The sequence below is a fragment of the Protopterus annectens genome, chromosome 4.part1, assembly GCF_019279795.1.
Source record: "Protopterus annectens isolate FY-2018-M chromosome 4.part1, PAN1.0, whole genome shotgun sequence".
NCBI lineage: Eukaryota > Metazoa > Chordata > Ceratodontiformes > Protopteridae > Protopterus > Protopterus annectens.
Window position 1 is genome coordinate 772,532,653 of NC_056734.1, and position 16,636 is coordinate 772,549,288.

At 45.2% G+C, this 16,636-nt stretch overlaps 1 protein-coding gene across 1 annotated transcript in view; it reads left to right on the plus strand.

Annotated features, from left to right (window-relative positions):
* Positions 1-16,636, plus strand: part of DHX36 (DEAH-box helicase 36) — a gene marked incomplete in the record, with an annotated part of 1,900,459 nt that overhangs the window by 972,889 nt on the left and 910,934 nt on the right. The window contains 1 exon segment of the mRNA XM_044070516.1: positions 3,863-4,006. Coding sequence (XP_043926451.1) covers positions 3,863-4,006 — 144 coding nt within the window.

Sequence of the window (16,636 nt, forward strand, 5' to 3'; positions counted from 1 at the left end):
TCCTTTAAAAATTTGGAAAAACCTATCCCCTGGGGATCAGACCTCACTCCTCCAGGGCTGCATCTACCTCTACAGCCTATCTCAGAGGTGTCCCTACCAGGGACATCCTAGAAGCTTCTACCTGGAGTTCAGTACATACTTTCACCAAGCATTATCATTTGCCAATTTTCTCTAAATCCGGAGCTGGCTTTGCCACTGCAGTCTTGCAGGGCCTTATAGCTGGCCCTAATGCTATCTAAATTCCTCCTCTCAACCATAGCTTTGGGAATCTACCCAAATGTAATGACATAGTGCAGTTGTGTGCACTTACCATAAATGTAGATGTTCGAGTGTATTCACTGTTACAGTCCTGGTTACCCTCCCTCCAGCCCCCTAACTTCTTTTGGCTATACCTCTAGTTTCCTTTACTATGCTTAAAAGCCTTTTTGGTGTATTTGCTTTTTTGTTGGAGGTATATCTTTGTACTTTTGTTTTTAATTGCTTCTCATTAGGGGGGCAGCTGACATCTGGGGCAAAAAAAACTGATGTAATGGCGTCAGCTGCATGTTTTATACCCCTGACGTCATGGAATAAGGAACAGCAACTGACGCAGGACCCAAGACTTTTTTAATCAGGCTAACTGAGGGCTACCTGCAAGCAGATAACCCAAATGTAATGACTGTAACAGTGAATACAGCTGAACATCTACATTTATGGTAAGTGTACACAGCTGTACTTTTCAGGGTCCTTTTATAAAGAAACTCTTCGTACTCCTGAATTGTTGCTTGTCTGTCTCCAGAGTGTAGCTGTCAGGGGCATTCTTATCCCTGCACCCTGAAGCCTTGTTAACTATCCCAAGACTCTTGGGCATAGTAGATGACTGTGCTGTTCCTTTTGGCGGATGGGAAGCAAACGGAAAGGGGCTTCCTGATGCTCTACCCAGTCATCGGAAGGTGGCAGCAGCAGAGATTTCAAAGGTGCCAGAAAAGTGAGTCATCCAGGAGGTCCCATCAGACCAGCAAGGATACAGAATTTATTCAGGATTCTTTTTGCTTCTGTACAAGTCCAAGGACCTCAGTCATTTCAATCAGTTTGTAAAACAGATGAAATTCTGGATGGTCATGGTTGAGTCCATTCTGCCTCTCTTGAAGAAAGATAACGGGATGTGCTTTTGGTAGATCTTCATGATGCCTACTATCCTACAACAATAGCGAGGCAGTCAAGAAGGTTCCTTCTCTTTCATCTGGAGGCCAGTCACTTTCAGGTCAGTGCACTGCCCTTTGTTCTCACCATAGCCCCTAGGGTGTTCAAGTACATAGCAGTGGTCACAGCGCATCTAAGGCTGCAAGGTGTTACCTTCGTTAGACAACTGGCTCCTCCCTGCATCCACCTGGCATCTACTTTTTCAGAGCATGGACCTCTTACTCCAACTTTGTCAGCAGCTGGGAGTTACTGTCAATCTGAAGTAAAGCCATCTGATGCAGGTTCAGATAGAATTCATAGGGTACCTCCTAGACTTTTTTTCCTCAAATTAACTTCCAGATTCAAGAATGCTCTCCGTACATTGGCAAGTTTCCAAGATCCTTTCTCTCTGTGCTCCTGGAAGACTTATCCTTTGGTTGCTGAGGCTGATGTTTGCTCGATCACATTAGTTCCACAAGCCAGATTATATGCAAGATTGCTATAGTGGACTTTGCCCAGTTGTCTGTGCTGCATTAACCCATGCAGTTTCCTGTTCTGTCTAGCTCAGATATGGAGTTGTCATATCCGCTAGTTGTTGAATTCCCCACTAGTGATTTTCAGTTGCCCATTCATCTTCCCATCCACTGATGCTACTGTGACCAAGTACATCTTCCTTCTGGGGTGGGGGGAATATTTAAAAAGGAAGATGGTCCAAGGCACATGTTCAGTTTTAGAGGCCAGACTTTGCATCATCTTGGAGATTAGAACAGTCCTCCTAACTTTGCTGGCCATTCAGGATTCCCTCTTCAAGGATGTGATTTCCATGCAAATGGGCAATATGGCTGTGGTCTGGTACATCAACAAGCAAGGGGGGGAGGGCCCTCTTTTATCTGCTGTGCTGAGAAGCCATGAAGTTTGCAGTGGGAGGTAGTTTCACAGTGCTTTCTAGTGGCAATACACATCCAGGGAGAGTTCATGTTTTAGTGGACAGACTGAGCAAATCTGTCCTCCTGCCTCTAGTGGTCCTGCACCAAGTCAGTGATGACCATAATTTTTAGTCAATGGGACCAGCCTTGCGATCTTTTTGCAACCCCTCAAAACACTAAGTGCAGCAGCTGCCTTGAGCTGATCCCTGAGGAGAGTCAACCACCAAGGGACGACGTTGACTTGCACTTGGCCCCTGGTTCTTCTATATGTATTTCCATCCTTTCCCTTCGTAACTAAGTTTCTTCAGAAAGCACTTCAGTGCAAGGCATCCATGATTCTCGTCGCCCCCTTTTGGCATTGTCTGGTTCACATTTCTTTGCCTTCTCTGATGCACCCTGCTTGGGTGCTGGACCCTCTTCCGATCTCCTCTCTCACCCATTTGGTCAGCCTTACCAGGGCATCAAGACCAAATGATTAACCACTTGGTTTCTCCAATTCTAATGATGGCCACGGATACCAGGCTTTCTTCTTCAGTACTGCATATCTTATCTTCCTAAAACTAGGTCACCAGAACGGTCTATAGAAGTAAATGGAAGAGGTTTACTATCTAGACTTCCTCTAAGGGGCAAGGTCCCTTCTAAGCTACTGTATTCTATACTCTGGATTTTTTGGCAGGATTATTTCAGGGAGTTTCTAGTTTTCTATCATCATAGTACAACTGGAAGCTTTATCTAACGTTCATGTGTGAGAATATCAGAATGCTATTGCTTCTTTGAAATTGTCCTGTTGGCTTTCTGATTGTATTACTTTCGTATGCAAAGAGAAGGGACTTTCCTTTCCGTGAAAACGCAAGACCCATTCAACTAGAGCTGTTGCAGCTTCTGCATCCTCCTTTACCATAGTACCTTTAGATGTATTTTTGCTGTGGCTGCATGTTTTGTCTGATATTACAAGAGGAAATACATTCTAGATCCTGTGTGTCCTTTGGATCCACCATCCTTTGGAATATCCTTCCCTGAGACTGCCCTGGAGTTCTTGTAGCTGGGGAATCTGTCCCATGCATTGTGTCTAATGAAAAAGACACCATCTGATATGACAGTTGTGTACTTTCCATAATGCCTGGTCTGTGTTATCTTCTATCTGGCTCAACTTTCTTTCCCCTCCATCCCCCTTAACTAAACTGTCATCTTTGTTGCTGTTGACTGACTACATTGGTCCTGCCTGGAGCCTTGTCTAGCTTATACAGTTTTGTACTAGGCCATAATCGCTCGTTTTTTTTTTCTCTTTTCCTATTTGATTTTAGGGTTATATTTAGGGTACAGGTGGACAACTTCAATCTGAGGTATTGCCAAAAGGAAATTATGGTTAAGGGGAGGAGCCTGAGCTCTGGATCTGAGAACCTGAAAAAAAGGTGCTCACTTTTGATCTGGTCAGATCTGATAGCCCATACAATAAGACAGACTGAAGAAAACAACATGGATCTAGTATTATGGTAAGTACATAAGTTTAGTCTTTCCTTTTTTACCTGTGTTGTAGCCTGCAAATACTGTCCATGGATCACTTCAGATTGACTTAAAATGTCAGTAGTACATCACAACAATGATCTGTTTATTCCAGGTTTTTTCAGGGCAAAGTGAGGTGCTCAGTTTATACTTGATAAGTAAATTAGTAGCTTTTGCAGTAAAATTATTTATTGACCATGATTGCATTTAATCTGCACTTGTATACAGGCTGTAGTCTGAAACGCTTTTTATCATTTACTTCTGTGTTTAAGCATCACTATTGATGATGTGGTACATGTTATTGATGGTGGAAAGATAAAAGAGACTCATTTCGATACTCAAAATAATATCAGCACAATGACAGCAGAATGGGTTAGCCGAGCAAATGCCAAGCAGAGGAAAGGTCGAGCAGGCAGGTAAGATGTGATTTTATTCATTTGATAGAAGAGAGTTCTCTACTTCTTCTTTCCTTCTGGAACTTTTTTGGAGCAGTTCCTGAATTTGTGTGCAGGTATGCTTTTATAGTGAGATCAGAGTTTTAAAAATATTACAATCAGCATCAAAGTAATTTTTTCTAAATAAATGTTAAATTGACTGGTATCAAGAGTTATGTAGTCTGTCAAGCTTTAGAAAAGTACAAATATAAGTTTTGTTACAACTGAGCAAGTTATTAATTATATATATTTACTTAACATTATATTATAAAGTCAACAGCAATGGTATTGAAGTACTTGGTGTATTTGCAAATGTGTATGTGTAGTAAATATTTATCACGGTGGAAGGTAAGGCTTGAAGGAAGGACATGAGGCTAACTGGCTCATTGGAAGGAGAAAAAAATTCAGCTTTAATGGATTCTGTGAAAAACAAGATGGTGCTATGGCCAGGGTTTACTAAACCATTATTGGGGATTGTAAAGGTGACCTTGCTTGCCAAAGTTTGTATCTGAGAAGGCATGTGAAAAACCTGGTGTGATTCTAGTACAATTGTGTGTGCATATGAAAAGGATAAGTACTGTGCTAGTTATGGCAACCAGAAAGGAATTTTACTGTAGGGAGTTGAGTGGTGCACGAAAATCATGATTTTTCAGCTGTCAGTTTTCAGCAGGTGTTGCACTTTGTGAACATTACGAGAGAGTGTAAGATGTGTTGGGTAAAAAAAAAAAAAAGTTTTTTTTTTTCCCCAGATAACACCGTTTGTATGGTAGGGTGTATCTTGTTTTTAGCAAATGTTGAGGTCAAGCTTAAGTGAAGAGACCCAACCCTGCAATCATTTCCGGATCCACAGACTGAATATATGGCAGCTGTGAATCTTTGTGACTCTTCTGCTTGGATGAATTGGAGAAGGAATGAGAGGAGCAAAATGAGATGGATTGAAATGTTAAGAATATTTTTGGGCACTCTACATGGACAGAGATGATTCAAGAGATTTCATTTAGCTGGCTGATAGTTCTGGCCATAAATGCACTATGTTGTAATGAAATTTGGGAATAAGAACACCAGATAGGTGATGTTCTTCATGTTTCACTGTTGCAGTCATCACACTTGGGTTATCTGCCTGCAGGTAGCCCTCAGTCGGCCCGAATACCAGAGTTTTGGGATTTCTGCATCAGATGCTGTCACCTCTTCCGTGACGTTGGGTCGTCAAGAGTATAAAACATGCAGCCAACACCATTACATCAGCTTTAGCTTTTCTTGCCGCGCGAGAGCCCGAAACAGTTTGCAAGTGCCGGTCAGCCATTACCTGAAATTTTCGTTTTTCGAGTTTCAAGTCTGAAGTCTTCTAAAGCTAAGTACCCCATTGGGGATCCTTTTTTCTTGCTCTAACTGATGTCAGAAAAAGTTAACAATTGTCTTGCCTGTGGAAAACAAATACTTCACAGAGATTTTCATTCTTGCTGCGTCACCTGTTTAGTCCCAGACCACGACGTTCCTCGCTGTCGGTTTTGTGCCTTGTTCAACGCTCGAACTATTAGTCATCGGGCTATCTTTGTCGCTAAATTATTTCACTCTTATTCTCTGTTTTCCGAAATGGCTTCAATAAGCCATCCAACTACCAATCTTCAGTAAAAAAACATAAGGATAAATACAGAGACAGACCGCATAGGTCCAAAACTGCCGACGATGCTTACATTAAGCAAGTCGCCAGTCCGCCAGTACTCAGTGAGATGCTTCCCAGCCCCTGATACCTGCTTCTTCAGATTTGCAGACGTCTACTGAGACCCATTCGGAGTCCGGTATGCCGCGAGATGATTTTCCAACTATGGAACCTGCAGATGTCTCTACCTTGGATGGGTCCGGAGCCGCTGTGCAGGCACCAGCTTCTGAGGGTGGATTAGACCTAACGATGTTCGTATTAAACTGACTACTTCGTTTCTTACTAAAACTATTGAATTTCTCAGGCCCAGGGTTCACACTACGCCTAGGAAACTGACGACCAAAGCGCATTCTCAAGCTCCCATGCCACAGAAACAAATGCTTAGAATGGCTGAAGACCTCATTACTTTAATTAGGAGAAGCCAGCCTTCCCCATCTAAAAGACAAAGAGGTGAATTTCCTTCTGATTCCATAGACCATGAGTCTGATGACTCTGGCCCCCTCTGATTACCAGGACATACCCTTATCTACCTATGAGGATTCGGATGCAGAGGAGTCTATTCCCTCTGCCTCCCCCCAGAGGACTTTTCTTTCAGTGAAACCTTGCATACCCTAAGAGAGCATTTCTGCTGGAAATGCCAGGACTACCCACAGTCCAAAAAGAGACTCGGGAATTCTTAGATTTGCCTCAGCACAGGTCTGTAGCCATACCACCTGTCCTGGATATTGTAGATGATGGCTTCATGGAATCCAGTCTTATCCCGATACTTTACCACCAGCTCCTAGAAAGCCTGATAGGTACTAGAGAGTACCTGACTCTCTCAAATTTCTCTTTAGAAATCCCACTGTGGATTCAGAGACCATTTCCCAGGGACCTAAAGGTATTAAGGCTACTACAGCCAAAAATCCTACCCCTTCGGACAGGGATTCTATGGCTTTGGACAGATGGGGTAATAAGGTATATACCTCTGCAACTCTTGCCATCACGGCTTTAAATTGTCAGTTTCACATGTTGAAGTACCAGCAGCATATTATGGAACTAATTAAACAAAAAATGTTGTTAATTCCTGATTGTGCAGAAAATAAAGATTTACAAGAGTTAATGCATTCTGCAAACCAAGTTGGTAAGCATACTTTGCAGTGTGGTTTTGATGCCTTAGAAGCATCTTGCAGGGCTGTTGTCACTGGGTCTGTTCTGAGAAGGCATGCTTGGGTGAAGGAACAAATCTTGCCAGGCCATGTCAAAGCAAAATTACTAGATGCTCCATTAAACCAAGAATGGTTGGTTGGGAGGGTGGCCTAATGGTTAAGGTGTTTGCCTTACAAACACAAAGTGCAGGGTTTGAGTCTCACAAGGGATAATTGGCTAGGCTTAAAATGGCTCGCAATGGCAGTTAGCTTGGTACTAATCTATGAAACTATGGGTTGTTAGTAAAATCTATGAACCTATGAATGTTTGTTTGGCACAAAAGCAGAAGTTGTTCTTAAAAAGATCGAGGAAGAAGTTAAATCTATGCAGACTGTTAAAGATTTTTTTTACAGGTACAGCCACCTAGATTCAGTAGGCATTGGCCTTCAAAGAACTGGTTCTTTCCAGTCTTTCCCAGACCTTCTCAGTCCAAACCTAGGGGCAACAGACCACAAAGACTACAGTCTCAGGGTATGCACAGATCTAAACAATGGAGTGCTCCCAACTCAAAATAAGGGAGTTGTAAGCCACCTCGTTATGGAAAATGTTCACAATAACTTGTCCTTCATCCTTCCCAGCCAGGCCCAAGTACTTGCACCCCTAGGAGGAAAACTCGCCCTGCATGCAAAGAACTGGGAGTATATTACCCAGGAAAATGGGTCTTAAACATTGTATCCCAGGGATACAGATTCTACTTCCACTCACTGTCAACCCCAAGCTGATTGCCAGACCTTCCTCCAAACCAGTTGGCAGAGGCCCAAAAGAAAGTACTTTCCCTTCTCGGTATCAGGGCTATTAACCTGTTCCCTCAGAGCAAAGGGGCAGGGTTTCTACTGCATACTGTTCCTGGTGCCCAGAAAAGAGAACTCCTTGCATCCTATCCTGGATCTGTCAATTCTCAACACCTTCCTGGTGGTACTAAAATTCAAAATGCTTACACTCCAGCAGCTGCTTCCTATGCTAGCCAAGGACTCCTGGCTGGTAACCTTAGACTTAAAAGAAGCTTATCTGCACATCCCCATAAGGGAATCTTGCAGAAAATATCTACGTTTCAGGGCAGGCTGTATGCACTATCAGTTCTCTGCACTTCCCTTTGGCTTATCTACTGCGCCCAGGGTATTCACAAATTGCCTGGCTCCAGCCATTGCATACTGCAGACAGAGAAATATTCAAATCTACCCATACTTGGATGATTGCCTGATTCAGGTGGACAGTCAGGAATTGCTATTTCAGCACCTGTTTGTAAAGAGACTCATAAATTCTCTGGGGTACACCATCAACGAAAAGAAATCACAGCTGGTACCCAGCCAAAAGATTGTATTCCTGGGAGCAAGCTTGAACACAACTTCCCAGATGGCATTCCTCACTCCAGAAAAGCAGGTTTATTTGACAAATTACTTCAAACTACTGGCCACCCAAACCCAGCTATCTGCAAGAAAAATACTGCAAGCCCTAGGGTTCATGGCCTCATGCATTCTCTTAATTCCATATGCAAGACTGCATATGAGGAAACTTCAATGGTACTTAGAGTCTCTGGTGTCAACATTCTCAGGACCTGGAAACAGTGATTCCTATCATTCCTTGCCTAAGGACAGAGTTCCTTTGGTGGGCAGAGGCTTGCGAACACAACAAGGGACTCCTTTTCACTCAACCCTCCGCCGCCCAAACCCTGACAACAGATGCATCAGACTATGCATGGGGGGATCAAATGGCAAGCAAATGCATTCAGGGAAAATGGAGCCCAGGACAGATTCACCTGCATATCAATCAAAAAGAAATGTTAGATGTATACAATGCACTGACAGCCTTCAAATACCTTATCCTTCCAGGACAACTCTTGATAAAGACAGACAACACCACAGTTATGTGGTACATAAACAAGCAGGAGGAACTCATTCCTACCCACTCTGCAGGTTAGCCATGGCTCTGTGGAACACAGCCTTGAGCAATCAAGTGCACCTGCAAGCTCAATTCCTGCCAGGCAAACAAAATTTGCTGGCAGACGACTTAAGCAGAAATCTTATGGACCCACACGAGTGGGAATTGGAACCCAACTCATTCTAACTTCTAATCCACAGGTGGGGGACACCAGAAGTGGACCTTTTTGCTTCCCCCCAAACCATCACTTGAGCAAATTCTGCACCAGAACTCCCCACAGCCAAGCATGGAAAGTGGATGCCCCATCCTTCACATGAGAAAACCTTTCAATCTATGCCTTTCCCCTCTGCCCCTCCTCTCAAAAGTACTACTCAGGATCAAAAAGGACAGGCCAAGGGCAGTCTTTATTGCACTAGACTAGCCCTGCCAGCACTGGTACCCACTCCTATGCAGCCTGACAGCAGTGCCACCCTGGCACCTACATCAGACCCCCTCTCTGCTGTCCCAGCAGGAGGGACAGATTTTCCATCCTCAGCTGCAAACCCTGAACCTGGCAGCATGGCTTATTCCCTGAATACATCACCAGCAACCCTCAGCAAACAGGTGCTGGATGTCATCCTTGAGGACAGGAGGTCTAGTACTAGGAAATCCTATTCAGGAAAGTGGAAAAGATACTGATCTAAAGTTGTTAATCTTCTTCCTATTCATCCACAGATGGGTTCGGTTCTCAGCCCTCGGAACCGAGTCAGCCAACCACACCTTCAACTAGTAATCTCCCCACTGCCTTCTCTTTTTATCCTGTACCTACCTCCAACATAAAAAAACTCTTAACTAAACTTAAGCCCACCAGATTAGCAGCAGACAACCTCCCAAGTGAATACCTACAAATCGCAGCTGATGCTCTGGCCTACCCAGTATCCATCTTGATTAACCGATCTCTGTCAGAAAGTTACGTTCCCACACTGTGGAAAGTATCACATATAATTCCCCTCCACAAAGGCGGACCCTCCACAGAACTAACCAATTACCGCCCCATAGGTATTCTCTCCAAAATACTAGAGAGATGCATACACTCTCAGATCTCAGACTACCTCCTTACTAACAATCTCCTTTCCAATACTCAGCATGGTTTCTGACCAAACCATAGCACCACCACTGCCTTACTCTCTTTTACTAACACTATCCTTCAGCATAAAAACAATGGCTATCTCTCCTCTGCTACTTTCCTAGACCTATCTAAAGCTTTTGACATGGTCCCACACAAACAACTTATCTCTGTCCTCAATAACCTATCCTTCTCACAATCAGTCACCAACTGGTTTCAGTTACCTGTCTGACCTCCAACAATCCGTTGTATGGCAGAATGACACATCTCCCCGTCTCCATAGGGGTTCCCCAAGGATCCATCCTTGGACCCCTACTCTTCTGTGTTTAAACCAATAATCTGGCCTCTGCCACCAAACATGGCACACTCATACAATAAGCAGATGACTCAACCATCATCTGCTCAGCCCAGTCCCTACCCAAACTGCAAAAAGTCACACAGGAAGCCTTTTCCTCTGTTGAAACTTGGTTATCCGATGCCCAGTTAATACTCAACCCAAACAAAACTAAACTACTCATCTTCCAACCCACCAAACCTACTCAAAGCAACTCTCACTTTAACATCGCAGCAAAAGACAACACCACTATATACCCAACTGAACACACCAAATTGCTAGGAGTGGAAATAGACAATAAACTAAAATTTGACATTCACATATCCTTGACCATAAAAAAGTCCACAAAAAATTAGGAGCACTATACAGAAATAAGCAACTTCTTACCAAAGCAGCAAAGATTTCAATAGCAAATCCCCACCTTATCTCCACCCTACTTTATGCCTGTCCAATATATACCAACCTAAGGCAATGCAATCTAAACAAGCTAGAGACCTGCTACAACAAAATTGCCAAATTCGCCACAGGGGCATCCTACCGTAGTCACCACTGTCTCTCACTTGCTGAACTGGGCTGGCTTGAACTCCCTCACCTCCTTCAATGGTATCAACTCTCACTCGCCCACAAACTAGTAAGTCATCCACTAAATGTCCCATCTTTCCAGAATCTACTCCAACCCTATCGCACCACCAGACCACTAAGATCCAGCAACAAAAATCATTTACAGATCACTAAAGCCAATAACTCTGCTGGTGAAGCACTATTCTCTTGCACCATAGCCAAGTTATGGAACTCCCTCCCACCCACAATTAGCTCCGTACCGTCATGCACCCACTTCAAAACTTTACTAAAAGCACACCTAAAAACATGCTGGCTATGCCCTTGTAACTCCCACTCTAATATCACCCTCCCCATCCAACCACTGCCTTTCTTTCCACTCCACTAACTACTTTGATTATAGCAAGTTCAGATGCTCATAAGCCAGTACTTGTTATACAGCAGGAACTTCTTCTTGTATCATTTGTTAATGTCTGTTATGTACTTCAGAGATAAAGATTCTAGTTGTCTACTGATGTACTATGTTCTTCATCTGTAAATATGTTGCAAGTAATTGCTATGTAAATTGTTAATCGCTATGTAATCCAGTGTAACTACTGTCTGTTTATTTTAACTGTGGAGCTTTTCTCCCTGGGCCCCCGCTGAAAATGGACCTATGTCCAGTCGGACACTCCCAGTCAACAAATATAAATAAACTTATATCAAGTTTGCGTGCACCAAAAACTCTCGAGCTAAGCTGCTACCCACAATGCCCTTCACTCAGTTACCTCAGATCTAGTTTGCCGTGCAGCCATATAGTAGCATTTCACCAAGCTCTCCAGCTAAGTGTTATATTTTTCAAAATTTTATAAGTATTTGTGAGTTCTTTTCTGTCAAATTATTATTTTTCTCTATTTTCATACTCAGCTCTACCCACAGGTATCTCTTCTATCATACCATTGTTGGTATTTGCCCTTTTTACCCTTGTGGTATTTCCAATACCATTGTTGATATTCCCCTCTCTCTCTAATTTCTCTTTCTAGTTAACGTTGTGTGTGTGTTGCTATTGTGTCTGAAAAGAAAGGGACTACGGGGTTTAAACACTGCTCTTCTTGCAGTGGTAAACTCCCGAGTAGTGATCTTCAAGAGAAATGTGTGTATCGTTTGGGGGTCTCGCACTAATCGGCGAAACCTTCTTGTGACATTTGTGCCAGCTTCAGTCAGCAAACGCTGAATGAAAGACGGAACAAGTTAATCCTCAAGGGCCTGCTTCCTTCTCCTTTTTCGGAGGCTATTTCTGTGTCTGAAGTCTCATTCCCCCTCCTTCAGTGGACAACAAACGTCCTCGTTCTGACCCCTCTTCACCAGCCGGTGATGGGGGCAAGACGCATAAGCACAAGGCCCATAAGACTTCTACCGAGCATCAAATCGCCTCCACGGTTCCGGCCACCTTGGCTCTGAGTTTGGCTCCAGTGGTTCATACAGAAGTTGCCATGATCACTTCGTCGGCACCGGTCCTGGCACCAACGACTACGGCTCCCACTGCACCTTCAGTTCCAGTCAGTTTGCCTCCCTCTACCTTGGCACCGACGTTCCCCCATCTCCGATCCAACGTCTGTTCCGACAGCATCTTTGGAGCCGCTATTGACTTCCACCCCAGCTGTGACTTCGGCTCCGAGCCCGTTCTCGGCTCCAATTATTCTCCTGCTACCGGTTTCTAAACTGGAATCCTCGGTGCCATTTTTCAATCCACCACGAACCCAGTACTCCCAGTCTGCGGATCCATTTGCCGGACAAGCCTTCAGCCCCTTTTTGGACTAGCAAGATTCCCCCTCAGGGGCATCGGTAAGGTCCACCAGGATCCTATCTGAATTGGACGTGGTGCGTCTCTTTGATCAGCTGCTGACTGCTAGGTGAATTACAAATTTTCCTAGAGCTCACCCCACTCTGGGTTTTGGGTCCATTGCCCCGGCGACCCGTACGTATTCTCCTCCCTTGGACCCCTCAGTTCCGAGGCTCATATTTCCGACATCTACGAGAAGACCCCTTGCCTCGGTGCCGACAGCGACCATGTCTGAGGCCCCTTTGGGTGTCGGTTCCATCAGAACCCACCCTTCCTCAATCTCATGCTTGGGGACTGGAACCCTCGGTTCCGGCCACGATTCCGGTTGTGTCACCGGCTCTGTCTTCGGGTCCGAGGGTGACTCACTCCTCGGTTTTGCTTGAGGCTTCATCCCTAGGAGTGGACCGCGTGGAGCAGGGTGTGACTCTGGTTCCGAAATTGTCTTCTTCGGTTCCGGGCTCCCATTCCTCTTCAGGCGATCCTGCTTTCTGGGTGATGGAGAGGGTGCTTGCTTCGAGCAATCCTCCTATGTCGGAACTACCACCCGTTCCCCCTGAGCTGCAGCTATCAAAGGCCACCCTCCAAGACCCAGGAAACCCCTGTACGGGGTATTTCCCTTTTAGTCTTCTTCGGATGCTCCCACCAAAGAACCCCCTCGGAAACGAGAGTGTAAGAAGAAACACATGGACTCCCCAGAGGAATCCCTCATGGATGATGCAGACTACGATGATGTGGAAGAGGGTCCCCACGGTCACCCCCTAACAATGTCTCATTTGGAGACATCCTGGAAGTCTTGATGCAGAGGGGTGAATGGAAGCCCTCCAACCCTTCCTTGGAGGAATCCATATTCCTACAGACCTTCCACTCTCGGCCCTCTACTTCTTGGTTGACCCCCCCCCCCCGCCGATGAGTTAGTTAAGCTCATTGCGCAGTGGGCATGGAAGAATCCCAACACCGTTGAAGCCATCCCCAAGAGATCAGATGAGATTCTCTCCCCTCTAGAGGATCAACCCCATTGGTCTAGAGGTTTGCCAGTAGACGCTAGGGTGGTGGCGGCGGCCATGAAAAAGGACCTTGCGGAGGAAAGTCCTACTGTCCACCCACCCAACAGAGAGTCCCAGACGGTGGACAGGTTAGGGAAGCGAGCTTTTGCTTCAGCAACCTTTGCTGTCAGGTCTCTGAACTTTTTTTGGCACATTTTTACGAGTCTCCAGAGAGATCTCATCACCGAGCTCTCTGGAACCCTCGCGGGTCAAGTTTCGGATGTGGCACATGATAAAGTTGCTTCCCAACTTGCCACCCTAGAGTCAATTTCCAACTCGTCCATAAGGTTGCTATCCCACGCAACCAAAGGGGCTGCTAGAGCTGCAGGTTCAGGCGTAGTTGTGAGACGCCACGCCTGGATGCGAATATGTGACCTCGCGGACTCCTTCAAGTCTTCCTTTTTAAACGCCCCTATCCAACCATCACCTCTGTTCGGTTCTAAGGTCTAGGACACATTAGCCAGGTGCGAACAAGATGGGGAAGACCTTGTCTGCCGTGGGTCTACGTTTTTCCAAACCTCAACGTTCCTTCTCCAGGAACCAGAGGAGTGGAAAGATGTGGCATAAAAAGTCTCAAGGTCCTTTCCATGAGGCACATGGTGAGGACTCCCCCAGAGGCAGGGGGGTTCCAATAATGGAAGGACTCACGTTTTGGGGCAGAGTGGGTCCCCAAAATCAGAGATTTTTTTTTGGGAAGACCGTATCCGCGCTCCTGAAGCACTGCCCAGTTGCTTTTCCTCTGTAAGCAGTCGGGGTTCGTTTCTCTGCACCTAGCTGCCTGGCTCTCTATTGCAAATGATCAATGGGTGCAGAGAATAATTTCTAGAGGCTATCACATCCCACTAATATCTTACCCAAGACCTCCGAAATCACTTCTTGATGTTCCACCCAGTCAAAGGGAGGAGGCAGCTTCCTAAATAAGAAAGCTGTCAAAAACGAGTCATGCATCAGGTCCCCCCAGACCAGTGTGGATCTGGTTTTTACTCGGGATTCTTTTTAGTGCCAAAAAAAACTGGGGACTGGAGGCCCATTTTGGATCTCAGCCAGCTAAACAAATCAGTGGTTCAGACCAAGTTCCGCATGGCCACAATTCAGTCCATCCTCCCCTTTCTTCGGGGAGGGTGTGTGGATGTGCTCGATAGACCTCTGGGATGCGTACTACCACATCAAAATGGACAAACGCTCCAGGAGTTAATAGGTTCATAGGTAGGTACTAGGCTATTGGCCCTGGGGCCTATACAAGCCTAGCCAAAAAGGTACCCTGGCTTTTGCCACCCAAGAAAATTATTTTCCTGTGCCCCTGTCAAGCAGAACCACAGAAGTGATCCCCGGGGTGAATTTCAAATTACCCATCCAATCATCAAGATTTTTCTTGAAGCGTGCTAATGAGGAGCTCTGTTTGTCATAGATAAGTAGTCTATTCCAGAGTATGGGAAGTCTCTGGAACAGGAATCTATCCCTCCAGCATGTTCTGTTTATTGTGTTTACAAGGTTTAGGTCCCTAGAGTGTGTAGCTCTGAGGGATTGGGATTTCTTTAAGTGGAGCATGTCCAACAGCTCTGGGTTTGACCTAGCTTTGTATGTTAGGCAGAGATCGCCTCTGAGTAGGCGATAGCGACGGAGTAAAGCTGGAGTTTTTTTTGAGTCGGTCTGCATGAGGCATCTGTTTGAGGCCAGTAATCCTCTTTGTGAGGTATTTTTGCAGCCTTTCCAGTTGTTGTAGATGTCTTGTGAGGTACATACCAAAAGGGGTGTTGTACTCTATAATGGGTCTAATGAGTGATGAGTAGAGGGGAACAATTACCTCTTTTTTTCTGGATGAGAAATCTTTTGTGATGAGGTGTGCCACGTAGAAGGATTTCCTGACCACTGTGGTGATGTGATTATCAAAGGAGAGACTACTGTCCACCTGTGTCCCAAGGTCTCTTATCACACTTTCAGTGTTAAGTAGACTACCGCCTATGTGGTAGTTCATGGGCACAGAGTTTTTACCAAAGGGAATGACAATGCACTTTTGGCATTGAGCTTGAGACCATGACTTTGACACCAGGCATCTATCTCAGTGAGGCCCTTTTGTAGGATGTCCACATCATTAGGAGTTTTGATTATGGCTCCTAGTTTGTAGTCAACTGCAAATTTCGTTGGCCAAAGACCTTCTGTGTTATCCTGTACTTCAGAGAAGTAGATACCAAACAGGAGAGGACCCAGGACTGAACCCTGTGGTACTCCACTTGTCACTGGTCTCAAGTCTGATTTGGAGTCTGCTACTTTCACAGTGTGGGTTCTGTCAGTAAGCCAGTTGGCGCAACCCATCTTGTGACATAGGGATTTACACCTAGTTTAGTGAGTTTATCTATAATTCCAGAGTGGGGGATGGTGTAGAATGCCTTGGCAAGATCTAGATAGGCTGCGCAAACCACCTTACCCTCCTCTATGGCTTTGATGGCTGCTTCAAAGAAGTCTATCAGGTTTAGGAGACATGATCTGCCTTTTACAAACCCAGACTGTGTGGGGTCCAGAGTTTGGAGATCTCCAGTGTCTTTGTTTATGAGTTCCATGATGATACGTTCCACAGCCTTGCAGACCAGGCTCTTCAGGCTAATGGGGCGGTAGTTCCCAGGGTCTCTTGTGACCCCCCCCCCCCTTGTGGAGTGGGATAACCATCGCGATGCGCCATTCAATGGACACAAAGCCTGAGGTGAGGCTATGATTGAACATGGTGCTTAGGTGGGGTGCCAGTTCGTTCTGTAGTTCGAGTAGAACGCAGCCTGGGGTGTTGTCAGGTCCTATGGATGCTGTGTTTTTGGCTTTGGAGAGTGAGGATTTTACCTGTGCAACAGTGATTACAGGAACTTTGCATTCTTCTGGTATAAAGATGGGCCCTTTAGGGGGTGAGGGGGGGGGGTAAAGTTAGCACTGAATCTATCTGCCAGGATGTTGGCAATATCAGTTGGTTCTGTATATTTAGTGTCATTGTGCTGTAACTCAGAGCAGATCTGAGTGTTGCCATTGAGATTCTTGACA